Consider the following 27304-nt stretch of genomic DNA (forward strand, 5'->3'; position numbering starts at 1 on the left):
ATTCAATGCAAACAATAAGAACAACACCAAGAATTTACGTGGTTCACTATCGATGTGATAGCTACGTCCACGGGCACCGAGATCGAATGATTTCACTATAAACTGGCAAAGATCACAAAGATTACAATGAAGAACTTAATCACTCAAAGTATGCTCTCTCTTGTGTTTCTCTCCCTTCTCTCACCCTAATACTAATATTAGGGAGTTTTTATATTAATCCCTAAAATAAAAGATACTTGGGCAGAAAGATAATAAAATAAGATAACTTAAAATCGCAAAATCCGTGTTCCGTATTTATCCTTCTCCGCCCGGTCAGACCGGGCAATGTCCGCCCGATCGGGCGCGAGAAGAAAACTCCATACGAATGCTTCAACGTATCCAACCCCCACCGCCCGGTCAGACCGGGCAAGGTCTGCCCGATCGGGCGGAGGCTCGCCCGGTCGGGCGAAGGCTCGCCCGGTCGGGCGCGAGAGCAGCTTCTTCAACGAATTTGCCAGGCACCTCTTCTTCTTCCGCCCGGTCAGACCGGGCAATGTCCGCCCGATCGGGCGGACAAAGCAACGAAGTACGAGTCACCTAATACTTATCAACACAACTCGTAAAAATCATGCCTTGGAACACTATGATGGTTAGTATTTTGTTCGATTGAATTAAATTTATGTTTTTCCACTGTTTTTATTCCTTAATTAGTTCAAGCGATTTGATATATTGTTTGTTTTTTTGATCATGTTACAGGATACATTGATGAAAGAAATGCATACACAAGGCGTAACAATCGATGACATTGCACGAGTCTTGAAAAGAGTTCCGATTCATCCTCGTTTTGTTCCCGCAATCAAAGCCGCCCATGCTGCAGGGTAATTTAAATTTCTTGGTTCGGAATTTATAGTCACGTTGATATGTGATACGAGTTTAAAATTATTGATGTTATGACTAAATTGTGAATGTTTATTTACGTGTAGGTGTGATTTGAGAATTGTAAGTGACGCAAATATGTTCTTCATCGAGACCATACTAGATCATCTTGGGTTAAAGGATTATTTCTCGGAGATTAACACGAATCCAGGTTATGTTGATGGAGAAGGGAGATTAAGGATATTACCGATACATGATTTTACTAATTCTCCTCATGGATGCAGTAACCCTTGCCCTCCAAATATGTGCAAGGTAAATATATTTTGTAACGCTTAATTAATTATTTATCAAACCTTAATGTATAATAAATTAAATTTTATGTAAGCAAGTCTAATTATTTGTTATGAATTAATTGCAGGGTCTAGTTATCAAAAGGCTATTATGTGAACATGGAAACAAGAAGTTGATCTATTTAGGAGATGGAATTGGAGATTATTGTCCTTCCTTAAGGCTAAGAGAAGATGACCATGTTATGCCAAGGTTGAACTTTCCAGCTTATGATATGATCTCTAGTAATCCAATGCTTGTCAAAGCCAAGATCCATGAATGGGCCGACGGCGGCGATCTTGAGCGAGTCCTATTGTCTCTCATCCAAGATAACCTCGCTAATGGAGATGATTTTAATGTTGATCATCAATTAATCAACCTTGATTGCAAGCTTGAGATTTTGCCTGTTACTTCTGATATAGAGTTGCGGCCTAAGGTTTTATGTGTTCCTTTTTAGAAAGTGGCTACCTTCTGTAATACTATTTAAAAAGGTTGAAAGAATAGTTCAATGACTTCAATCGATGTAATTTTTTGTTTGGTGCAAAGTAGAATCAAAAGATTCAAACTATAGAGAATTTGTTTAAGGTTTTGATCTGAGGTTTATGTAATTAACTTTTGTTGCCCAATTGAGCAACTTATTCAATGAATGAAAATGTATTTTTAGTGACACATAAAACTTATACGTAGTATAATCTATTATTGCCATCTCTACCTGTAACAAAGAAGTGTTAAAAACTTGTTTCTCCAATCATTATATTAATGATATTTTGTCAATCTAATGTATGGTCAATCAAATTAACATCTAAGTTCTATCTATCAATGGGATTAATTTCTATTCCCGCAATGTCCAAAAATTCCTAATACGAATCAGTATCGAATTATTAGTAATTTACTTTTGGCAACAGCTGTAAGTATCAAGGTTATGGTGCAGCTTTTCATTTTGAAGCTAAACCACTTACCATTGTTAAAGCAAATTAGCCAAGCGCATTAAAACCATAATATATATCAATTATTTCTTGAAATTGCCTAACGCAACTTCAAAAATAAACCTCCTCTTACCTCTATGTATATAGCACACATGGTTGAAAGTTGAACCTCAACAATTCAACCAACATTGTACCATGGGCACCATCCTCTAATCCTCCAGTCGTAGCTTGCTAGACACCACTAAGCTAGCTGCCACACATCACAATCAACACCACCACCAGCCTGGCGCCTCACACGCCCCGGTCTCCGGCCTCCAGCCGTCCTCAATGCCAATCCCTATCGCCAAGTACTCCTAATCGTTGACAGTAGCTGCCACTATACACGAGGTAAGGAGATCGAGGGAGCCCCAGTTCCTCATTATGAGAAACACTTTTGTTTCTCATAATGACATTTTGGAAAATAATGTGATATTTTTCATTAGTGGGAATCGCGTATGTGTCATGAGTGGGAGCCCCATATCTTGACACATACCTCATGAGAAACAGAGATTTACCCAAGGAGATCTTATATGTTATTTTAAGTACACTACGTACCGGTACCACTACATAAGTACACTACGGAATATGGAGTACCAATTATGAGGAAAAAAGCAAAAAGCTTCTCTCTAGAGTCTAGATGAAGGCGGCTTAATGTCAACAAAGAATCATTTTACGAATAATTGACTTTTCTACTGACGTTATTCTACTGACGTAGATACTTGATATTGATTATTGGCCCACCGGAGACTACCGAAATAGCCACTACTTCCTATAAAAGGAGAAAATATAGTTATTATTATGCTAATTATAAATATATAATGTCCCAATTTCATCATCAACCAATAACAATCTCTCATTTTATCCAACATCAACCTTTTCAGTCTCAAATGGAGCAAACAAATCCTCAAGACCATCCAACTCTTCAGCCGATTGTAATTTGCAACTTTGCTAACTTCTATATGTGTCCTAACAACGTCTATCATCAACCACCACCTGTTGTAGAGCCGAAATCGATCAACCCGAATGCCTTAAACATCATCTTTACCTTGATAGCCACATTCTTACTTGGCTTGCTTCAGTTGAAGAGTCAAGGAGATCATACAATTTCCCCGTTTTTTACCAATCCTTACACTATACTACTCTCTATTGTTTGGCTTTTGTTTTATTGTTGGGCTTATGCTGCTTGCTTAATATCCTCACCACGAATGCCATCCTCTTCGCTGCCACCAGAGTCATTATTGATATCACCATCTCCACCAACATCACCATCATCTTCATCGCCGCCACCACCACCAACTATATCCTTGCCATCATCACCAACTACTAATGAACCTCATAAAGATATGATGATTAAATTTGGGGCACTAACATTGGCATCTCTAGGATCCCTCCTTTTTCCTAGCTCAATCCAACACTACGCTCTTTATACCATGTATGCTATAATCGGTCTAGTACTGGTTCTCCATTGGTTAAGGTTAGGCCAACGAATTTGTCAAGCACCTAGGCGTAACCTCCTTCCTTTGCATTCTAGAGACATGCATAACTCAACCTTAAACAACTGCATTTGGAGACAACTACGTTGTAAGTGAGTGTGTTCTTCATTGTGACATATACTTTGAGTTGAAGGATCGTTTCTCGGAGATTAACACGAATCCGGGTTATGTTGACGAAGGAAGATTAAGGATATATTATTGCCTTTACATGATTTTATACTAAATCTACTCATGGATCGATGCACATCTCAGCAACCCCTGCTCTAACAGTCTAACCCCAAACATGTACAAGGTAAAATATATTATGCAACTATTATGATATACCAAGTGGCTAGAATATCGAAAATCATGCATTCTTCTAGGAGATGGAATTGGAGATTATTGCCCTAGCTTCATTTTTTAAGGCTAAGAGAAGATCGGATGACCATGTTAAGTCAAAGTTGAGTTATCCAGCTTATGATATGATCTCAAGTAATCCATTTATTGTTTAGCAAAGCCAAGATCCATGAGGTCGACGTCGAATAGGTTGCATTGTTTCTCATCCAAGATATAATCCTTAATGTAGATGATTATAATGCTGATCAAATATTCAACCTTGAGATTTATTTTGCCTGTTACTTCCGATAAAGCCTTGCCTAAGATTCTATGTGTTCCTTTCTAGAAAATGGATACCTCCTGTAACCCTGCTGGGGAGAAAGATTAGGTCTTTATAATTGTAATTATTGTTTGGTAGAGACGTAGAATCAAAACTATAAAGAATTTCTTGATTTTCCTCTTTTCCATTTTTTTTTTTCTTTTTTATTGACCAATCTCTTAATTGAAAATTTCATCATACACTCGGGTGTACTATAAAATACAGAGGGAGTATTATTTAAAATAATTATAAGTGGAGCAAGTAATAAAATATGGAGAGAGTATTATTTAAAATAAGTAATTTATTCCTCAGTCATATCATTATGTGTGATGCTTATACTATATATAATCATAATTTATAATTATACAAGTCTAGTCCATAAGAGTTATTTAGATTAGGTTTGACTCATATATACAAGTTCAACCTAATTACAAGTAATTATTATTCTTATTACTTACTATTTTCAAAATTAGATCAAATAAAAAGAAATCAGGCCAGACACTGTCCATATTTGTGTTTGTTTATTGTCATATATCTTTAGTTTTGTATTTGAAAAAAAAAATATGAAAATTGGATATGTGAAAATAATCATTAAAACGAATATAACAAGATATTATCTAATAATAATTTTTTTTTTCTTTCATGTAAACACACTACTATGACTAAGGTTCAGTCAAATCAAACGATCAAATCAAACCTGACCATACCTTTTTTTTTTCTTAAACAAACCTGACCACACCTAATGAAACTATATAATCAAACTTTTATAAACTTTAAACCATAACACATTACTCTCCTTGTTTATTAGTACACCAATTTTAATTTTTAAATTTGCCTTTTTTTTTTAAGTGCATCACTTTTTTTATAGACATTTTTTCCTTAATTTTTATAATTGAGCCTCTCTCTTCAATGTTCACATTTATTTATTTGTTGGACAAACCAATACATACACACTTAAAAAAAATGGAGGGAGTATTTCAAACGAAAATAACAAACTTAATGTTAATTATGACATGAAATCTAATACAATGGCAAAGGGTCAACTTCAAATGCACATATCTCTCAATCCAGAAGTTATCTTGAGGTGATTCAAGTTGGAGGTTATAGCTTGTTTCAAGAGCTTTCCAACGGTAGATCGTATGCCCAATTCTGATAAGAAACGAGAAAGTTATAGGCATTTTATGAAAGACTGTCGAAGCTGGGGAAGAGGCACGGGCGTGCCCTAGTCGAATGAGATGTTTTTGCTTCCTATTTTCGGGTTTGTTTATGACGACTACCAGAGATATTCCTTGGGAAATAATTTAGGGTTTTCTTATGTTATATAAGGAGCCGTTGGGTAGACAATTAGAAGTGCTAAATATTGATTAATTAGTCTAGCCAATTCAAGCCGTTATGTAACTCCTCCATTGCGAGATTTTGTGAGATGGAGAGTGTTGTATCCCCTTTTGTTATCTCTCTTGTTTATCCTCCATAAAAGCTTATAAGAAAATACTATCCCTTACCTTGTGGACGTAGATCTGGTTGACCGAACCACGTATATCCGTGTGTTCATCTCATCTATTTTCTAATTATTTCTCAAATTTACGTTTTATATATTGTTGTCTATGTTCCGCGCTTATCAAACACATAACCTAATTCAATCGATCCTTGTCTATTTCTACTTGTATTACTCTTCCATCACAAAATCGTGTAGAAATATTTTCCCAAATTTGACAGAATCTTGAATTGTCATCCCCTAACTCAAATCCAAGAATTTGACAGAATTCAAGAGATTTTTTTTTATTTTGACATAAACTAAGAGATTTTGTTTCCGGAAATTAAAGGAATTTATAGTCAGAGTCAGTCCAGCTTTTGAAATTTATCCTAGGCCTTTTTTGTTTTTTTTTTTTTTTTTTTTATTTTTTTTTTTTTTATTTTTTTTTATTTGACATGAATAATCCGATGACATCTATGAATAATATCTATCGATATTATTGGTAACCTGAAATGCTTAAAGTCTAAAAGGTGTCTTAACTTATTACTAAATATGAAAACATCGAGAGTAAGGAAAACCAATTTACACAAATTGAAGTTTGCTTTGTTTAATTTAATTAGTACCTTATTTATTTTTTATTTTTTTATTAATAGTTTGTTTTATTTTTAACTGATACACTATCATTTTTAAACCTTTCATACTCCTTTTGTTTTTAATTTAATGACTAAACTACTCCCCTTACTCTTTCTAAATTTAAACTTTATGTGTAAAAGTGTCTCTATTAAATATAATTGACATATATTTTTTCTTTCCACAAATGGAATGTACTCATTTTTAAATATTTCTCCAGTCTTTTGTAATCCACTAGCCACAATTATTACGAAGTACCAAAAAATACCTTGATATTATGGAGGGTTGCAAGGAGTGTGACGAGATAGAGAAGCACCTTGATGAGCTACAAGCAAAGTATGAGGCGTATTGGCATGTGAGGTCTAGAGTGGCGGAAATCAGCGAAGGAGACAGGAATACTAAATATTTTCACCACAAGGCTTCTCAACGTAGGAGGAAAAACACTATCAACGGTCTGAGGGACAAAGATGGTGTATGGCGAACTGGAGATGAGAACATCGCTGCTATTATTGGCGAATATTTTGAAGGTATTTTTACATCTTCAAATCCTTCTGATGATGACATTTCGAAGGTTCTGTCCAGGGTGCCCAGCACAATTTCACAAGCTATGAATGACATGCTCTTAAGGCCGTATACACAGGAGGAAGTTCACATTGCCCTCAAGCAAATGCACCCTAACAAGGCCCCCGGCCCGGACGGTATGCATGCTATCTTTTATCAGCGTTTTTGGCACATTGTTGGTAAAGATGTTGCAAATTTTGTTACTGGTGTTTTGAATGGAAACCCTTTCCCGGAAATTATCAATAAAACAAATATAGCCCTCATCCAAAAAGCCAAAGAACCTCGGAATGCTATGGAGTTTCGACCTATCAGTTTATGTAATGTACTTTATAAGCTTGTCTCAAAATGTCTAGTTCTTAGATTAAAAAATGTACTTTCTGAAATTATTTCAGAAAATCAAAGTGCTTTTGTGCCGGGTCACTTAATTACTGACAATGCTTTGATTGATTTGGAGTGTTTTCACACGATGAAGAAAAGAAGTAAGGGTCGAAGAGGCCAAATTGCCATGAAGCTAGACATGAGCAAAGCTTATGACAGGGTTGAATGGGGTTTCTTACGGCAACTCCTATTGAAGATGGGGTTTGATGGAAGATGGGTCAATTTGGTGATGAAGCTTGTATCCTCGGTCAAATACTCTTTCGTAATAAATAGGGAAGTTTGTGGTATGGTGACTCCTTCCAGAGGTCTACGACAAGGTGACCCCCTTTCTCCTTACTTATTTATTATTGTGGCTGATGCTTTCTCTCATATGATTCAAAGTAAGGTAGCAAAGGGTGATATTCATGGTGCAAAACCTAGCCGAAGGGGTCCAGAAATTTCTCACCTTCTTTTTGCAGATGACAGCCTCCTCTTTACCCGGGCAAACCGACGGGAATGCTCACACATTGTTGATATCCTCAACCAGTACGAAGCAGCATCCGGGCAAAAAATCAACTATGAAAAATCGGAAGTGTCTTTTAGTAAAGGGATTAGAGCTGAGCAAAAGGAAGAAATTTTGGGGACCCTGAAAATGAAACAGGTTGAACGTCATGAAAAATACCTAGGCATACCGAGCATTTTGGGGAGATCGAAACGGGGGGTTTTTGAAGCTCTGCTGGATAGGGTATGGAAAAAGTTGCTAGGTTGGAAAGAGAAGCTGTTGTCTCAAGCCGGGAAAGAAATTCTGCTAAAGGCGATAATTCAGGCGATTCCGACTTATGTCATGGGGGTCTATAAATTTCCTTCGGAGGTAATTAGGAAAATTCATACGGCCATGGCAAACTTTTGGTGGGGCCAAAGTGACAGGAGGAAATGTATTCACTGGAAAAGCTGGGATCATCTATGTACCTTGAAGTGCTTAGGAGGTATAGGTTTTCGTGATCTAGAAATCTTTAATGTAGCGCTTCTTGGAAGGCAAGCATGGAGAATACTAACAAGTACAAACTCCCTACTAAGCCGAATGATGAAGGCAAAATACTTCATTAATACGGATTTTTTGGGGTCTTCCCTTGGCTACGGTGGAAGCTACTCGTGGAGAAGTATATGGAGGTCAAAGGCTCTTGTGAAAGAAGGGATATTATGGAGGATTGGCAACGGAAAGTCCATTAACATATGGACTGATCCTTGGCATTGGGACGATGATGGCAGATTTGCAACAAGTGACCCGTCGACAGAGCTATCAAATGTCAGTGAGCTCATAAAATCTGAAACTATGGAATGGGACTACCAAACTCTGCAGGCACACTTCAATGAAAGAGACGTAAGAAGTATCCTTGCGATTCCCCTAAGTTCCAGAAGCCCACCCGATGAACTGACATGGGCCTTTTCCAAGAATGGTATGTATAATGTGAAAACGACCTATATGCAGGGGCGGACCCACCTTTAGTCATAGTGGGTCCGGTGACACAGTATTTTTTTTAAAAATAAAATATCAAAGAGACCCCTTATTATAGATAGGTGGTCTCTTTGATGCTGCTATTGGTAACAACAAACAACATCAAAGAGACCTCTTATTAAGATAGGAGATATCTTTAATGCTGCTAGCTGTGGTTTTTTTTAAATATTAAAGAGACCTGTTATTTATATAAGAGGTCTCTTTGATGCTGCTATTGCATTTCGCAATTTTTTTGCGCTACTTTTTTTTTCATTAAAGAGACCAGTTATATTTAATAACTGGTCTCTTAAGTTATCTCACTTTTTTTTGTATAATTTTTTAATCATTTTTTTTCCCTTTTTATATCTTATATTTGTACAACCAATTTTAATATTTCCCCATAAAGCTTATCAATTAACTAAAAAATCATAAAGTTAATTCAATATAATAATTTTATTGTACCATTTGTTTATAACATGTTATTTGTACTATTTTCGACTTGTAAAATTGAATTCTTAAGTACTGTATTTGGTTGTGGTATGAATTTTTGTGTCCTATTTTTGGATTGAAATCAATTTGGTGAAATATATATATAATTTTTGGATTGAAATTAATTATGAACAAGACATGGAAAAAAAAAATTGTACTTTCACAAATGATCAATAATTGATGGTGACACACTATCTCGGAAATCCTGGATCCGCCACTGCCTATATGTTGGGTAAAGGCTGCAATCTTGATAATTTTCATCGGGCATGGGTGGACATATGGAAGATGGATGTCTTTCCAAAAGTACGGAACTTCCTGTGGCGCCTGTGTACGAACACCATCCCTGTACACAGGTTATTGATGCACCGTCACCTCACCGAATCAGACCTGTGCCCGTGGTGTAACAATGAGGCTGAGACGTGGCAGCACGTTTTCTTTGAATGCGAGAGAGTTAGAGATCTCTGGTACAATATGGGTTGTGCTGAAATGAGAAAGAATGTGGATCAACTATCACCGTGTGATCTTCTGGAAAGCTGGAGAGAAATAGAAAGTGAGGTAAAAATACGGGGCATCTTTTTGCTATGGGGGATATGGCAGGACAGAAATTTGAAAGTATTCCAAGGGAAGGAAGCTGCTATTGAAATGCTAGCAGTTCGTGTCTCGAGGTGGGTTGAAGAGAGTACTAAGCTGAAGATTTCCTCTGAAAGAGCAGCTGTAGCAAGGCCCTGTTCAAGCCCAAAACGATGGATCCCTCCACCACAAGGGTTAATCAAGATAAACACGGATGCTTCTGTCACAGGGGAAGGCCGGGTAGGATTGGGAGTGGTGGCGAGAGACGATAAAGGGGAAATACTGTTTGCAGCATCAAGGAGAGTCCGTGCTTGGTGGTCGGCTGAAGTTGCAGAGGCAAAGGCGATAGTATGGGCAACAAGTCTGGGCTCCAAGTTTGGATACAGCAATGTGATCATTGAATTTGACTGCCAAGGCCTTGTCACGAGACTTACGAAGGAAGAGATTTATAGTACTGATCTGGACATGGTACTAAGTGATGCAATGGCACAAAGCACTCCCTATCATAGCTTACTATGGAGCCATGTGAGACGAGAAGGAAATACGGTAACCCATAATCTAGCTCAATATATCCCTTTCGGACTAGAGCAATTCTGGGAATATGAGGTTCCCCCATGTGTATCTCCGCAAGTACTTATGGATGCTATTGCCATTTAATATATAATTTGCTTCCCGTCAAAAAAAAAAAAAAAAAATACAAAAAATCTCATTGCCTCACATAATAAAATAGGAAGCCAATTAAATTTGACAAAAAAAATTTATTGGTCGTGTATCAAGACTGTCAGCTAGTTATATAGGCACGGAGGGAATATATTTTATTACAATAGAGTTAAATAATCTCTCTTTTAAAGTGTAACACTTACAAATGAAGGGAGTATCACTTTGACGCCTTTTAACCTTACTTTCAAACTAAATTTAAAAATAAGTTGGGTCCAATGGTCCATTAAGAAAACAATTTATTAATTTTGACCAAAATTTACCTGATATACTAGACTTTCATGAAACCCAAATTGACCAATTCTATATGTAAATGAGTAAGTCTACCCCTGTCCCCCCAAAAGATATCATAATCTTGACAGATTTTGATTTGCACTAAATAAAGTTTCTACTTGATTTTCTTCTATTAAAACTCTCATGTAACATGCGAACCATATGTTTGGATTTGTATTTATTTTTTAAAACTCCCTTCCTAATCCTGATAATGAAATGTTTAAAAATAAGTGATAAGTCTCGCATATAGCGAACTTTCTCCAATTTTTATTGAATGACATAAAATTTAAGGGTAATCTTAACAATTTTCTTAGTAGTTAACTCTAACCCGTTTAAGGGTAATTTTGTAATGAGTTTGATTATATTTTATTGTGTATTTTCTAATGAATACATGTTACAGGTTAACTAGTATTAAACCCGTGCGATGCACAGCTGTTTATTGTATTGTAATTTTTTATTTTAAGAAAATACACATTAATAAAATAATATGGAATTTCAACATTGTATAATGATATATATATATATTTTTTAATATATAAACATTACTATCGAATCTTATATTAATAGGATATATTATAACAATAGTGTTAAATTAGCGTTTTTAAAATACAAATCACTTAAAGTCTGTCAAATTTAAACAATATGTCATCTATAATAGTCACAATTTAAACAGAAATCTTGTACTCCATAGTACAAATACATATAAGGCTACAAATATTTTTTCTAATTTATTGTTTTGCAATATACGTAAAATAGAAGAAACATGCTTATTACCTAAAGAGGATTTGTAGCCCAATTTGAACTTCAATCACTATTGGTCCACAATGCCCTTTCTGCAAATCAAACATAGCAATTCTGTTAAATGTGGAAAATAAATTTTGATCGTACATAAGCAAAACTTTAAGTATGAATGCATAGTGAAATGAAAATAGAAAGGAATTTACTGTGAGTTTATGAACAATTAACTTCCTTCGAGGTAAAACATTGTTTTTGGTTTAGCTTTTCTATATTTATATTTTTGAAAAAAAAAAACCGAAACTATTAAAATTCGAGAAGACTATTTTCTTTTGACAAAGGTTTTTTAAAAAGTGCTTAATTTAAACCTGGTAATGCATGGGTTATATTTTTTTTGTTGAAAATGTTTATTATTGAAGGGTTGTTCAAGAAACCTTTGATTTAATAACTATTAAAAATTCAAGACTAAAAAAAAAAAAAAAAAAATCAACAACTTAAAGATAAGCAATAAAACACAATGATTATAGTACCATTTCATTATAATACCCTATCCAAAGCCATCTTTATCTATATTGTGCATTACCACAATTTTTTACAATCATAAAAACTTGTTAACTAAATAAATTTGAGTTTCGATACCTGTGTATGTATAGGAGCAATTAATTAAAAGTTTAAAACATTGAATTGGTATAGATTGAAGAATGCCTTAAAATACTTATACAAATGACATAGTATATGAATACATATTATGAATGTAAAGGTCACCAACTCCGTAAAATAAATTCAAGAGAGGGAAATGTTATGAAAAGATTGGAAAAAAAAAATTATTTATGAAAGAGACACTTGATAATAAAATGTAACAAAGTATTATTCTAGCAAGAATATAATGTACATACAAGATTATATACAATGAATATTATATTTTGAAGATTAAATCAAGGTATACTCTTGATATTGTCTTCCATAAATCTCACACGGATTAAATTTGGGCTAAAAAGATTTATATAAAAAAAAATATATAGCAAATCTTAATGAAAATTAACACTGAATTTCTCTTCAATTTTTAGTAGTAGAGGAATAAACGATCAATAATCCTTCAAATCCAAAACTAAAGCATTGTCAACAAACTTCAAGAATATACCAATTTAAGAAGAAAAATTGAAAAGAAGGAAACCTAAAAAGTAGTTTGAATGGCAAATACTAAGCGACTGTCAGTCCATCATAACCAACTTGCAACTATTGGAATTCCCTGAAATTAAATGAACTAACCATTAGGATTTGAATACAACATTGAAAGAGAAACATAATGAACTTACTTTAAATTGATGGGAATAAACTTAATTGAAGACAAATTTGACTAAATTTCAACTTTAATTTCCATGAGCAAAAAATACAATTTAAAATTTACATTGGGAAAAAATCACTGATTGTAAAGAGGAGGGATTTGAGGAGAGAGGGGGATATGAGTTGTAAAATAAAAAAATATGTTTAGATGAGAGGAAGAAGATTAAAAGAAGATAGGAGAAACTGCCCTCATGAAACAACATGATACTATGATAGAGAGAACTATTTTTTTAAAGGTAAATTGTAAAAAAAAAAATAAAAAAAAAAAAAAAAAAAAAAATCAATGGTGAAAAATGAAAAAAAAAATGGAATGTAAATATGGCCACGTGGCACAAAGTTCATGTTATTAAATATTAGTATTGATATTGATTAAAATTTAATAATAATCCTACACATGTATTTTGAAAAGGCATGATTAATAAATTTTAAAATTGTGAATGGAAAAGATGTTTTATTGAGTTCCTGTTTTAATAATTAATTTATTTTTTTTATGAAAAAAATTATTTTCTTAAATAGGCATGATTAGTGGATTAGGATGGAAGAGATGTAAAAGAGATGTTTGCTTGAATTTCTGTTGTAATTTTTTTATGATGAAAAAAATTATTTTGTTAAATAGGCATGATTAAAGGATTGGGATGGAAAAGATGTATGATTGTTTGTTTATTTATTTTTTTTTTTTTTTTTTGTAATTAAAAAAAATTATTTTAAAACAGGAAAAATAGTAAGAGGATGTCCTTCCAACTTCCTGTTTTAAAATAATAGTATAATACATTATGAGTGTTTTTAAGGGTAAAATTTATGTTATAAAATGATAACTTTTATGGTATATAAGGGTAATTTTAAATGATTATAGGATAACTTTTGTATTTAACAAAAAAAAAAAAAAAAAATTTAAAGCGTCTTACAATAAGTAAATGAAAGTCCGCCGTATTCAAGAATTTGTGAATATTCCGTTTTTAAATCTTTTACTTATTATTATTAAGTTTTTGGCTAAATATTAAATCAACTTACATAAGAAAATTCTAATTTTGTCACGTGAGTCCGGCGTGTATTTTCTTGAGAAATAAACATGCCCGCTTATTTCTTATTTATTGTTACACTACTGGTAGTGATTCCTTTTGACCAAAGCTATAAGTCCCTTTTATTTACAATGGGGGAATGAACTTACTTTTACCTGGTTTTCTGAATTGTGTGATCAAACGGAGTAATGAAGACAGACATAAAATTTCCAAAATATAATTAACATCTCTCATTTGTTGTTATCCTCTGACAGTTAGAATTACATTAGTATGTACTTCCATCATTAAAAAGAAAAAAAGAAAAAAAAGAAAGAAAATCCTAACATTGATTTTATGACCATACAAATCAATAATCATATATTTACATGTTTATGGGATCCAATTACATCTTACAACCACAATTAGCTGATAAGCTCCTTGTATATAACTCTATTTTCACCTTCATAATTACCATCCAAGTTAATTTGCTTCAGCTTAAGTATCAAGGAGATATGATGCAGCTTCTCCTTCGAAACTGATCCTTTTACCATCTTAGGCCTTGTTTAATTCAACTTAGTTTTACTTATTTCAGAAAAAATAAGTTCAGATCAGAAAAAATAAGTTTAGATCAGATCATCGTTTTATGTGCAATTTTTTATCATAAAATATTTTTAAGTTCGTAATAAAAAAAATTATGAAAATTACATATTAATAAAATACACATTATTACGAATCTATCAAGATCCCAATTGATATACTTTTTTCCTTACATATTATCGTATACTTAAGATCAAAATTTGGTCAAATCAGACAAAAAGATCATATCAGATCAGATCAGACCAAACCAGACCAGACCAAATCAGATCAGATAATTTCAAATAAGCTAAAATAAGGTGAACTAAACACGTCCTAGTCTCTAATTCTCTATACTCTTATTACTCCCTAATTCTCTATTCTAATGCTTACCCTCTATCCTGAGGTAGCAATGCATCATCGCTACTAACTGATTCGAGTTATTGTATGAGCTTTTGTCGTGACCTTGTGATATTTTTTGGAGCAATGACAGATTGATCGCCTACCCAACCCAGACAGCCCAAGCATAATCCGCTACACAATACACGCCGTGAATTCATGATTGGGATGAGAAGAGCGCTGCGTTGCGCATGGATTAATGTAGTGGCCTCCAAAGGAAGTGCTCTTATCCAGAAAATGCAAGGAATATACTTCCCTTACATAACAGGGAACAATTGTTCAGCTCTGAGCAACCAGGTGCTGCAAGTTTTAAGCTTAGGCCCTGCCCACCCAATGATAACATTTCACTACATCTCCAATACAAGTATAAAACAAATTCATATCCTGATATATTCAACCGGATTTTTATATCATCGAATGTACGTACAACTTTCATAGGCTACAATACCAATTGCTCGTACAACTGAATTATAGGTGGCAAATGAGTTGTTTAATTTCCAAACAGGGTCTAGTCCAGAGAATTTGGTCATCTAGTTTTTTATTACTTTGAATGGATCCAAATTACATGTCCAGATACTTGGCTCCCTTTATTCATGTTTATTTGTAAAACGTGGGAGGACACAAAAATCAGATAGCTCATCAATTTCCTCATGAATTCTTACACCCTTGAATTATAAGGTCACAATGTTTTGAACCTCCGTTTCACATTATGTGCAACAATTGAATAATTTTTATCTCACAAAATACTCGATTGTTGCACACAATGTGAAACAGAAGTAGTACTGTTAGATTTTCCTATCAGATGTTCTGTGAATAGGGGAGTAGAGAAAAAGAGACTGAGACAACTAGACAAGTCAATGAAATTTCATTGAAGTTGCAATATCCAGTGTTACTTCCTTCTTTCATTCCCTGCAACAATAGTTAATTAGAGTACAAATCTAGACAGCGTGACTATTATTTCCCAACAAAAACGAGTTTTTTATTGGTCGAGAAAATAATCATAACAGAAATTGAGAAATTTAACTAGCTATGAACTACAGAGATTAAATATGACGGTCTATTAATTTAGTACTGGCTTAATAAAAAAAAAAAATGTATAAAATTTTTAGGCATGATTCCAGCTTCAGGATACGAATCGGCCACTTGGTGAACATTTGTATACGGTAACACACAATTCCAAACCCTAAAAAAGAATAAGAGTTTTAACAGAACATACCACCTACCTATACATAATCTCACGAACAAAAACATTATGCTAAAAAAAACAAACTGCACATATATCATTCTTATATTGACATTAGAACTGCTGCGCTCGAGTTCGAGCTTTGAGCTAAAACCTAACAACACTAACCTGCACTTATACAATCAGACTGCATGGATTGGGCTGCCACCAGAAGAATTCATATCTGGGCTACCAGGGGTAGGATTAGCATGGAACGCAGATTGTCTAGAGGAACCATCAAGCAATTTCAGTGACAAACTCGATGGCTCTCCACTGCCAATGGTCTCCCCCAAGCTCAATTTTGACATGCCAACAAGTTCATCAACATTGATTGGGCTCTTTGAATGTACTGCTGTAGGCTTAACCACCTCATGTGTCTCCTTGGTTGGTTCGGGATTACCGCCGGTCCAATATGGGACAGGATACGGATAGAAAGGAGACACATAAGTAGGGTATACAACAGGGTAGTAGTTTGGGGGAGGGTTGGTTGAGACAGAGCTGCTTTGAGAGGGTTCCACGCCTTCCTGCTTAGGTAAATCAGGTTCCACCTCATTGGAGGTTGAGTTGCTAGATGCCATTGACTCACATACTTCATCAAGAATAGGAGCAGGAGGCAATGGGTGGTTATTATTCTGTGTTTGAGCATCAGATGGATGCTCAGGGAGGAAATCATGTGCCGCCATTGGTGTATCGCCCTCCTATAAAAGCAACGATAAAAACAATAACATAAGCAACGCGGCAGGGGGGTTATCAAAGATTGATAAAAACTAACAGTACCAATGAGAAGAAAAAATGGGCTAGAGAGGAACAGGTCTGAGGGTGTAGTGAGCAATGAAATAACATGCATATCAATAGTTCTAGAGCACAGTGTTGGAAACTGGAAATAATAATCAACCTAAAGAGCAACTAAAATTCTGTGCAACAATCGAGAACTTCTGCTCAAATTCATTGTGTATGGATGAAGGAGATTGAAGACACAGAAAGCATGTAATAAATAGTCAAATAGTAAAAAGTTTCACAAGTTAGAAAAAGTTGCATCTAAACTCAAAAGGCAATGATCAAGACATCCTGAATCTTTATTTAATTTTTTTTTTTTTTTTTTGGTGGGAATGGGGGATCTTTTTCAGCAATACATGAGAAAGAAGTTACATCTACCACCCATCAGAAACTGGTTACTCTGACTCTCTGAGTAGCTACTATGCAAACTCACCAAAATTCCAAGTGAGCTATTAAGAATATGAAGAAAAGGATTATCACCTCATCCGCTACAATATCAAACAAGCTAGAGCGTCTTTTTCTTCTAGACACATTGCATTGCCTAATGAAATATTTCTGTGCATGGCTAGCGACTTGGGTTGGCGTCCTTGATATCACATAACTACGTGATATCCCCCGCCAATCACCCTTCCCAAGTTTTTGCAGGCCCAACAAAAACATTCGATGTTCCTCCTCTGTCCATGGAACACCTATTGAAAAAAAGAGAACTGTTATTGTAAATAAACATACAATGAAACTAATGAAACAGACTTGGGTGTCAGCTTGTTGCCTATCCTGCACAATCACATTCATAATACATGTAAGGAAAATGAAAGAAATTTCCCAGACCAATCAAGGTGTAGGTACAGAGCACGGAAGTTATAGCAGTCATGCCATGAAATAACATGACTGCTGAACAAAAATGTCAAGAGCTTAGAACACCTGATCAAGAAAGATTGACAATTTAAGCAGTGACAACTGACAAAGAAGGGAAAAGAGTAACTTATCAAAACTTGTGATTGGAGCACAAACAGTGAAATAAATGTTCAACTTATAAAATTCAGTTTCAGTAAAATCCATCTTTTATTAGACAAATTCAGAATTGATCGCAAATATAAGTTTTGATTGGAAAAAGTCACTACTAAAAGCCGGAAATGGCATGTGACAAACACTAGCAGAATGCCACCGGATTTTACAGCGAGTTTTCTACTTTCTTCACCAAATCATCTTCTCACTACAACAAAATCTTCCCCAATTTCAATTATATCTTATATTGCTCATGCTTCAACAAGAATTCCAACTACTCTCCATAATAATTCACCATACACACTTCTATATCCAATCCAATCAAGATAATTCGAACACGACAAACAGCTCCAACTCGCTTTCTGCTCAAGCTAATCGATACATTTCTTCATCCAATAACCAGGCCTAGTATCAATCAACACGAAATAAATCGAAACAAATTCAATTGAACCGAAATCAATCAACCAAAACTCCAAAAGAATTTCCAATTTCATAATCCCGCACATAAATCCAATTTATTCAATCAATGTCAATCCACAAAACACACCTGATCAAAACTTCCCGAAAATAACCCTCAATCCATCTCAATCAACCACTTTCAGGTGTTAAAAATTCCCATTTCCCAATAATTCAATCTCAAATTAACAAATAAACCCCCCATTTTCCAGGGACCAAAATCAATTATTTGGGGAAAAACCCAAAAAAAAACAAAACTTTATTCCACCACCTAACTAACACCAACTGAATCAATCCCACAATAAAAATAAAAAAAGACAACATTTTTCCAAAATCAGCAAAACATAATAGAACCCCTTTACTACTTTAAACCTAAATCAATCCAAATTCCCACCAAATCAAATAAAAAACAAACCTTTTTTACGTTCACGACTAGAAGAACTACCAGGAACAAAATCCTCAGAAGCATAACCGTCGGCAGAAGGAGGCACGTGATCAGGAGTAAGATCACCGGCGGCAGGAGAAGTATTCCCAACGACACCGTTTTGATGAAGAGAGAGATTACCCATACTAGCACTTTTTCTGATTGAACCATCGGTTAATCGGACTCCAAAAAGCTTGACCCCTCGGTTCGGACAGGTTCGAGAGTTGTGCCCATTGTGGCTGCAATGGGAGCACCGTCGAGTCATGGCGGCTGGAGTCCAACCCGGGTTTAAGTGGGTTTTGTTATCGGGTTTTGGGTTCGGGTCGGGTTGGGTTTTGGTTTGCTTAGGTTAGAGGAAAATTTGGGGAAATGAAATGAATTCGGAGGAAGAAGAGGTATAACCATATAAGTAATATAAAAAGGAAGGTTTTATTGGGTGTGGTTCGGATAATTAGGTCCCACTTTTAGGTGGGTGTGTTTCAGCCGTTGATTTTAAATATGTATCAACGTTTCATCTATTTTAAATCTCTATTGTGCACGTCAATATTACAAATTAGTTTTATTTTTTAAATAAAAAAGAAATTTGGTGTGTATTTGAGTATTTATACTTGTATATGATATTATGATGTATTTAATCTGCCTTGTGGTTCACTCAAATAGAGATTATATATTTTTTTTTTCTCCTGAAGAAATATCTGGTTGATATTTTCAAAATTAACAAGTGTTTTGTTTATTCCTTTGAAGTTGTCTTGGATTAGTCAATACTTGTATATAGTTACACGATAGATCAATTTTGTGAAAATTATGAAGAGTTATAAAGTGTTACTCCATCATTTTCATAGTAGTTATGTATATCTACATGTTAAATACTCCTTCCGTTACGAAATAATGGACATGTTGAACTTTTTTCACTATTTATATACTTCGTATTAACTTTGATTATTATTTTTTTTTAACGAAAAATTTTAACTATAGTTTTTTACTAACATAATAAAAACATATTTTTATCATAAAATAGCTTATTAGATAGGTAGTAATTAAGTTTAATAATATAATTTTTTTTTAAGAAAATCATTAATATTTAATTATACAAAAATAAGGTCAAATTTTCTTTAGTCTTAAATCTCTATTGTGCACGTCAATATTACAATTTAGTCTTATGTTTTTTATGTCTCACTAATTATACCCCTTTGTTCGTTGTAACTAAAAATTAACGGAGGTAGTACTTGTTTGATAGTGGATATCAGAGCAAATTTTAATGGATAACCCCATTAGTAAAGATTATAAACATGTATAAGAATAGCTCATCATAAAATTGGAGAAAAAAACTAATTAAATAATTGGTGACATTTATTATACGTAGCTCGGTAGTATTTTTGATTCACCTAATTAATTTCATAAATAAAAACACTTAGTTGAATTTAAATTAGTTGTCAACTAAGCTGTTAATATGTATTAACTCTAATCATAACTTACATTTATTTATTTATTTGAACTAGTCTAAGCTTATTAATTTTTATTTGAATTTATCTAAACATATATTTTTGACATAAGAAGTAGGGTGAAGTGGTGAAAAAAATTGGACCTAAAAGGTGCCCATCAATCCATTAAGGTATGTGAACAAAACAAAAAAATTTGTAACATTAGCATGGGCATATTAAAAATACACGTGCAAAATCATGTGTTTTTGAATGATTAAGACACTACTATTTCAAAAATTGATTTATAAAGATGTATCCTCTTATTTTCTCTAAAATGAACCATTGACTTATCACTTGGAAGTTTGTGTCAAAGCAAATTAATTAATTGGATAAAATTATACAAAGAGTTAAACAACATTACAATGGCATTTAGTGTGAAAGCATATTTCGTATTCATTTGAATCGAGGTAGATAATATTTACGAAGTAGTATATAGTTACTTAGATAATATTTAAAAACAAATTTTGTATATAAATAAAGAAATTAAATTTGTACTTTGTAGCTTTTGATTACAAATCATCAAATGCTAAAAAATATATACTTTGTTTATATCTTTCATGTTAAATATCAAAATAGTCCGATTTTACCAATCAAAGTATATGATCTACTCCGTAGTAAAGACTCATACGAATTACAGAGTATAAAATACGAAATCTTTATCTTTATATACGGTCAGAAATGAAGAGGAAACTTAATAGAGCCACAAAGCATCGAAATGGGAACGTGAAAAAAAAGAAGAAGAAGAAGAAGCACGTGAGCGGTCGAAAGGTAAAGAAGAAAGAGAGTGTCAAAATTGTAAATCTTGGTCGGGTTTACAATAAGAATCCACGTGATAGGACGGACGCATATTCTCATTTTCATTTCACATACTTTGGCTTTACTACGCTTTCCACGGTCCCTATTTTACAACCACCAATTTCATTTTATATCAATTTTTAGTACTACTTGTATTATTTAAATAAGCTTATCCACCTTATCCATATTTTTCATTGAGATAACATAATTAATAAATTATGTTATCCAAAAGTCATCAAGACTTTATCACATCCCTAATCTCCTCGAATCTAATCAGATAATATAGTATGTGCTAATTACAGTATATTTTATCATGCGTTTTTATAAAGTTGTTACATGCTTATGGCCTTATGGGTGCGCTTTCGATATTTTTTTATGGAGTAGTTCGGCTTGTGAGCTTCAATCTTCTAGTGCATAATACTTTCTAATAACTATAATATACCTCGTACCAAGCAAAACTTGGTCTAATGGTAAGGTTTGTATCTTTCAATTTTGAGATTATGGGATCAAACCCCATTAGAGAAACTTTAAGATAGGGATTTCCTTACCTTTCTCCCCCTTCCACTCTCAAAATGCCTAGCTCGCTAACTCAGGCCGGGCCGAAAGGACCTGTAAGAGGTTCAAGTCCAGTAAGACCTTTCTTCTTACCAACCCAAAAAAAAAAAAAAAAAAAAAAAACAACTATAATCAACCTCTTATTAATAAACCATAACAACTATATGGGGGAACTTATTACTCTATCTCATACTTGTATTTTATACAAAGTATTTAGTAACTTTATAGGTTACAAAATTTATATGTTCATTTGGTTTACCATTCTCTAATTTTGATGGTCGTTATAGAAGTTATTTAAAATTTGACGGCAAAGCCACAAAAATTAGAATATATTTAAATTTTAACAAATACCCATTACCCATAGGTCACTTGTTAGAAATATTGTTAAACTGAAGCATTGTGTTTATATTTTAGGTGAGTAGCTTTTTTTTGTTATCGTGTTAGCATTTTTTTTTCTATGACAGATCATGTAAACATCATAATATGTCGACCTTAATGTATCATTAAGTGACCATTCTTAATTTCTCAAAAAAAAAAAAGAAAAAAAAAAGTGACCATTCTTAAATATTGTAACTCAATACATTATATTAGTAATTTGCCAACAAAAGGAAAATTCATCAAGGACTTAAAAATGGTAATTTAAAGAAGCATTGAATAAATTCATTACGGAGTAAATAAAAAAAAAAAAAAGTTATAGATAGAATTTACCAAGACTTATATTATTTCCGATTGCCCCAATATGTTAAGACTTATGCCGTTCTAGACACAATTCGATTGAGCTTTAGGCATGACATATGACTAAATGGTCCGACCTATGCCCATCTCTACTAACAAAATTATGGTAATTTTTTAATATTTGGATGAGATAAAAAATTAGGTAAAAATAAATAATAATCCCTCATAATTAGAGTTGCCAGTCCTCGGCCGACCTAATAATCCGACCCGATCCGAACACAAACCGACCCTCAACTCGATCCGATTTGACTCATTTAACATATTTTATAGTGATATTAATCATTTTTACACTATTTAAGACAATTTTTTTAGTTGATCCGAAATCTAACCCGAATCCGACCCGTTGACTCGAACTGACAAGTCTACTCGTAATCAATTATGATGTGAGGTAAATATAAATTGAAATAAAACAAAGGCAATCTATATATTAATTGCAGAGATTTTTTTATTCCACTTTTAGGTCTTTTACCTACGGAAAACCAAAGCCCCGTCCTTACAATTCTACCCCATCTATATTCGAGGGTCAAGTTTATCCCCTACATAAACATAAAATGTTTATCCAAGAGTCTTTTCGTCTGTTTGTACAATTAGATGGGTATTTCGTCTGTTCGTACAATTAGTCCTACATTCACATAAGTGAACTAAAGGGAATCCAAACATAGGTAAAATAATAATAGTAATTAAAAAAAAAAAAAAAAAAAAATAATTAGAAGAAAGTATGAACAAACAAAGCTCGAAAGTACAGAGAACAGGAGGGGGGCAATTGTTGAAGCATCTTTGAACAACCCAGGCTGACGGAGGTTCAGAGCTAGCGTTAGTTTATCATCCGATTTGCAACTTCCTCATTTATCTCTCCGATAAACCTCCGTCTTATGGATACATTTTAGTCTTTAATGAGAAATTGAGAAGCATCATGATCGGCCGATTATTGGGCCAAAATAGGCCTAGTCTAAAATCAGCTGTTTGGTTTTATTTAATTAATGCAACACATATAATCCAAAATATAGCTGATTTCCGGGATCACGTGAGAGAAGAGAAAACGGGTGGGTATGAAAGTTAACGGCATGAGTTGAGGGAATCCAAACACGTGGTTAGCCCAAGTCGTTTGCAAATGCTGTTATAGTGTCTACTACTGTACAATGTCCTTGTCCCTATCTTTTCCTTACGCTCTATCACTATCCACACCCATCCAAACTTAATGGATACATTATCTTAAAATTAACTCATTAGACTTTAATTACCCTTAATATCAGATAATTATTACACTTTATCCACTTGTACAATTCAAAGTAGATGTCAACTAACCAGAAAAAATTGATTTTGGCACATCTATTTGTGAGAAAATATCGTAACACTGTGTTCAAATTTTGATGTGCCAAAATTATTTTCCCAACTAGTCTATTCGATTAAATTATTCAAGAAAGGTAATGTAACACCCCCAAGTTTTCCTCTACAAAAATATTAGAATAATACATATAAAATACCGTAGAGATAGATTTGGGCATATTATCGTCACGTGAAAACATAAGGCTAACTCAAACCAACTAACTAAGTTGAGGAAATCAAAACTAACTTTATATTATTAAACACTTGGCCAAAGTTGGTGAGTACAAACTCATTATGAAACTTAAAAAAAAAAAACTTAAATTAGGTGATCAATCCCGAACTCCCGATGCACGATGCACCACATAGACTCCACCTGAAATCACGATTGCTTACCAAAATTGGTAAATAGGGCGAATCAAAACAAATAGGAATACGTGTTAGCAAAAACGTTAAGTATGCAAGACATGTCAAATTCTTTTATTAGGCAAACACGCTTCCGAAATAGTTACACTATAATTCAAACGCTAAAATATGACTTTTCCAAAATTCATCACTTTCCAAAATTAAACTTTCCAAATATAGACTTCCAACAAAGAAATATTTAAAGATAGAACTTTCCAAAAATCAATTCCTCTCCTAAGTGTGCAACCCCCAAGCAAGTAAGACTATACTCGAGGAAAGATCAGATCATACAAAGTTCATGGTCTTACTTAACCAGTCGCGGGTAGAGGGATAATAAACATTAAATATTCAGGCCTATAATGAGCTGCAAATTTAATTCAATTCCCTTAATCTTAAATAAATTCAATTTAATTCAAACATGATTTCAAGATCAATACATTAAACAATTTATTCAAACATTCAAACAAACAATGATTCAAACATATACATATATAGAAAAACCTTTATCAAAGGTCTAGCCATCTATACGTACCTCATCCTTTAATAATTATTATCCCACCAATTACAATCACAAACGATCTCCTAAACAAACATTATAATATGTTTTAAAGATCCAAACTTTATAAAGTTATAACTTTGAAAAGAAATATATATTTTAGAAAACTAACCATAGAAGAATTAAAGGAATAGGATTAAGAGATTGAATTCGTGTTGGAAAGAATAGGCAGAACTTGTGAAGGCCATAACTCCTAGAATATAACTCCTAATTGGGTGATTTTTGTGCCTAACCTCAAGGATTTTTTGAGAGGAAACTTTCTGTGAAATAGTAAAAAGCTAAAAATGAGCAAAAGTGCCAGAAAATAGGCTGATTTTTCTACGAAAAAGGTTAAGAAAAGTAAGGAAATGTTTAGAGAAAGTAAATTATGAGAGAAGAAGAGAATTGAGTTTTTGTGTGAAGAAAAATGAGAGGTGAGGAGGGGTATTTATAGTGTTTAGGGAGTATGGAATTAGGGTTTTATGAATAGCAAAAGATAGAATTTAGAGTGTGAAAAGAAATAAGATTATCATTGATATATATATATATATATATATATATATATATATATATATATATATATATATATATATATATATATATATAGGGAATGGATCATGTGAAAACAAGTCTAAGGCTAAAAACTAAAAACAAGTGATCTAGACCATTGATTCTAATCTAACGGAGGAGATTAATTTCGTGTGTTAGACATACACTCACTTCTTCCTCCTTCATGCATCTTCTCTCTCTAAAACTTCAAGCAATTCTTTCTCTCTCTTTCATGTTTTGGATGGAAATTCTATCATCAAATTGGTAAGTTTATCAATTTCATCATCAATTTCTTCGATTGTTTAAATGTATATGTTCAATTTAGTTAACTATTTTAATTTTTCGGTTTAATTTCTTCAGTTATAGTTCGATTTTTCGGCTTTAGTTTTCACTTTTGTTCGATTTTTACGGCTTAATTTGTTCAGTTGTGTTAGATTTTTTGTGCTAAGTTTTTTTCAACAATTTTGTTTGATTTTGCGATTTCGTGTTTGATTTTGTTCAATTTTGTTCGATTTCCTATTTGATTTTGCTTGATCTTAGTAAATTAGGTTTTTATGTGTAATTTTTTGCTCGAAATTCTACTCTTTACTTTATTTGAGCTATTTCATTCTTAATCGAGTTTCATATGAGTGTAATTACGTTATAATTCAACTTAATTTCTTCGTTTGTTTGGCATTCTTGAGCTTCAATTGTATTTTATTTGTAATTTTTGCTCGACTTTATTCCGGTTTTGAATGCAATTGTATTTTCGTTTAATTTTGTATTTTCTAATTGGCTGAATTGTTGATTGTTGGAGGTTGAATTACTGATGTTGGAGTCGAGCTTTGGTGGCGAATTGGTGGAGCAATTGGTGGCTGTTGTGTGGGCGTCCGATAAAGCTTTCTGTAAATGCGATTTTAGCTGCATGTATTAAATAGTAACAGTATGTTCTGATCTGCATATAATTAGTCAATATTAGCTGGTTGTTAATGTTTCTGAATCTACAATTATTTCTGCAGCTAATGCTAAATTAGATGATATGGTCTTACAATTTCAAAATATATCAAATAGAGCCACTGCTTTTCAATTTCTATCTTTTAGTCAAAGACGAATTGTTGTTTTTCTTCCATATAGTTTATGGTGAATGTTACTTGGACTTGCATAGTTGGTTGGAGTGACTAATGGTGCAAACATGAAATAGTTGATTTTAGCAAATTACAGTCTATGGCTTATGTTGATTTTAGCAAAAGTAAGTAATTGATAATAAACCGGTCATTTTTTTGAAGTCTACAGGTTTACTAGTACCGCAAATCTTGTAATCCATTGTTTATTAAAGCTATAGTTTAAGTCTGCAAGTGTAATTCATTCATTATGTTCTCATGATGAGTGATTCGTTATTAGTGCAAATAAAGCCTGACATTTTTATTATAAACCTTCTTAAAAAAATAGTAAGTAACTCCATAGATTAACATTAGCCCCTTCTAATTCAAATAGCTTCCTTGAGACTCTCTGGCCTCTATCATCAATCAGATTGCTGTTAGTAGGTTAGGTTCTACACCCTATACATACAAAGTTACCAACCAGCTTTGCCCTTGATTCTCAAAATGGTTGCTAAATTGCTAGCAAAGGTAATTGCTTTGATCTTGTTTATTTGGATGTTATGTCTGCATTGTTATACTGGAAGTTCAGCTTAATGCTTATGCTATCTAGTGTAATAACTGTTTTTTTTTTTTTTTTAATTTTTTTTTTTATTTTTTTTTTAATGTATATGTTTTATTTCAGTTTCCTTGATTTTTTTTTACAGGCAAAGTATGTTTATGAATCTGGTAAAGGTACTTGACTTTAGTGAATATGTTTATGAATCTAAAATATGTGTTGGTTTTAAGCCTCTACGTTTTTGGCATGTTGAAAGCCTATTAGCTCAATTGGTCGAGCACCGTGTAATCACGGGATGTAGGTTCGAATCCTACATAGACTTTTTTAATACTTATTTTTATATTTATTGACCTCTGGGTAAATGGTGTCAAATTGATATATATAATTACCCGAAATTTATATATAGTTACCTTATTTTCGATATAATGACCTTAGATTTATGGAAATGTTGTAAATTTTGGTTCAATCACCTTATTTTTATATATAGTGACCTTTATTTTTGTATATAGTGACCTTTA

General features: G+C 33.3%; 2 protein-coding genes across 2 annotated transcripts; one reads left to right on the plus strand and one right to left on the minus strand.

The window, feature by feature from the left end:
- The first annotated feature begins 598 nt into the window (after positions 1-598).
- Positions 599-1839, plus strand: LOC110732365 (inorganic pyrophosphatase 1-like). Its single transcript, XM_021912296.1, has 4 exons — positions 599-628; positions 736-857; positions 963-1167; positions 1274-1839. The coding sequence occupies exons 1-4, from the start codon at positions 608-610 to the stop codon at positions 1637-1639; spliced, it is 714 nt and encodes a 237-aa protein (XP_021767988.1). The 5' UTR covers positions 599-607; the 3' UTR covers positions 1640-1839.
- Positions 1840-15924: 14085 nt separating this feature from the next.
- On the minus strand, positions 15925-19172 carry LOC110732366 (transcription factor MYBS3-like). The gene is made up of 3 exons (XM_021912297.1): positions 18765-19172; positions 17369-17577; positions 15925-16809 (listed from the first exon to the last, which is right to left on the minus strand). The coding sequence occupies exons 1-3, from the start codon at positions 19036-19038 to the stop codon at positions 16255-16257; spliced, it is 1038 nt and encodes a 345-aa protein (XP_021767989.1). The 5' UTR covers positions 19039-19172; the 3' UTR covers positions 15925-16254.
- Positions 19173-27304: the final 8132 nt, after the last annotated feature.

This window comes from Chenopodium quinoa, unplaced genomic scaffold (assembly GCF_001683475.1).
Source record: "Chenopodium quinoa cultivar QQ74 unplaced genomic scaffold, ASM168347v1, whole genome shotgun sequence".
Classification (NCBI taxonomy): domain Eukaryota; kingdom Viridiplantae; phylum Streptophyta; class Magnoliopsida; order Caryophyllales; family Amaranthaceae; genus Chenopodium; species Chenopodium quinoa.

Coding starts and splice junctions, on each gene's coding strand:
- LOC110732365 (XM_021912296.1), top strand. CDS start 608: ATGCCTTGGAACACTATGATG. Junction 629..735: donor TGCCTTGGAACACTATGATG/GTTAGTATTTTG, acceptor ATCATGTTACAG/GATACATTGATGAAAGAAAT. Junction 858..962: donor AAAGCCGCCCATGCTGCAGG/GTAATTTAAATT, acceptor ATTTACGTGTAG/GTGTGATTTGAGAATTGTAA.
- LOC110732366 (XM_021912297.1), bottom strand. CDS start 19,038: ATGACTCGACGGTGCTCCCATTGCAGCCACAATGGGCACAACTCTCGA. Junction 17,578..18,764: donor TAGTCGTGAACGTAAAAAAG/GTTTGTTTTTTA, acceptor TTTTTTCAATAG/GTGTTCCATGGACAGAGGAG. Junction 16,810..17,368: donor TTGATATTGTAGCGGATGAG/GTGATAATCCTT, acceptor TTGCTTTTATAG/GAGGGCGATACACCAATGGC.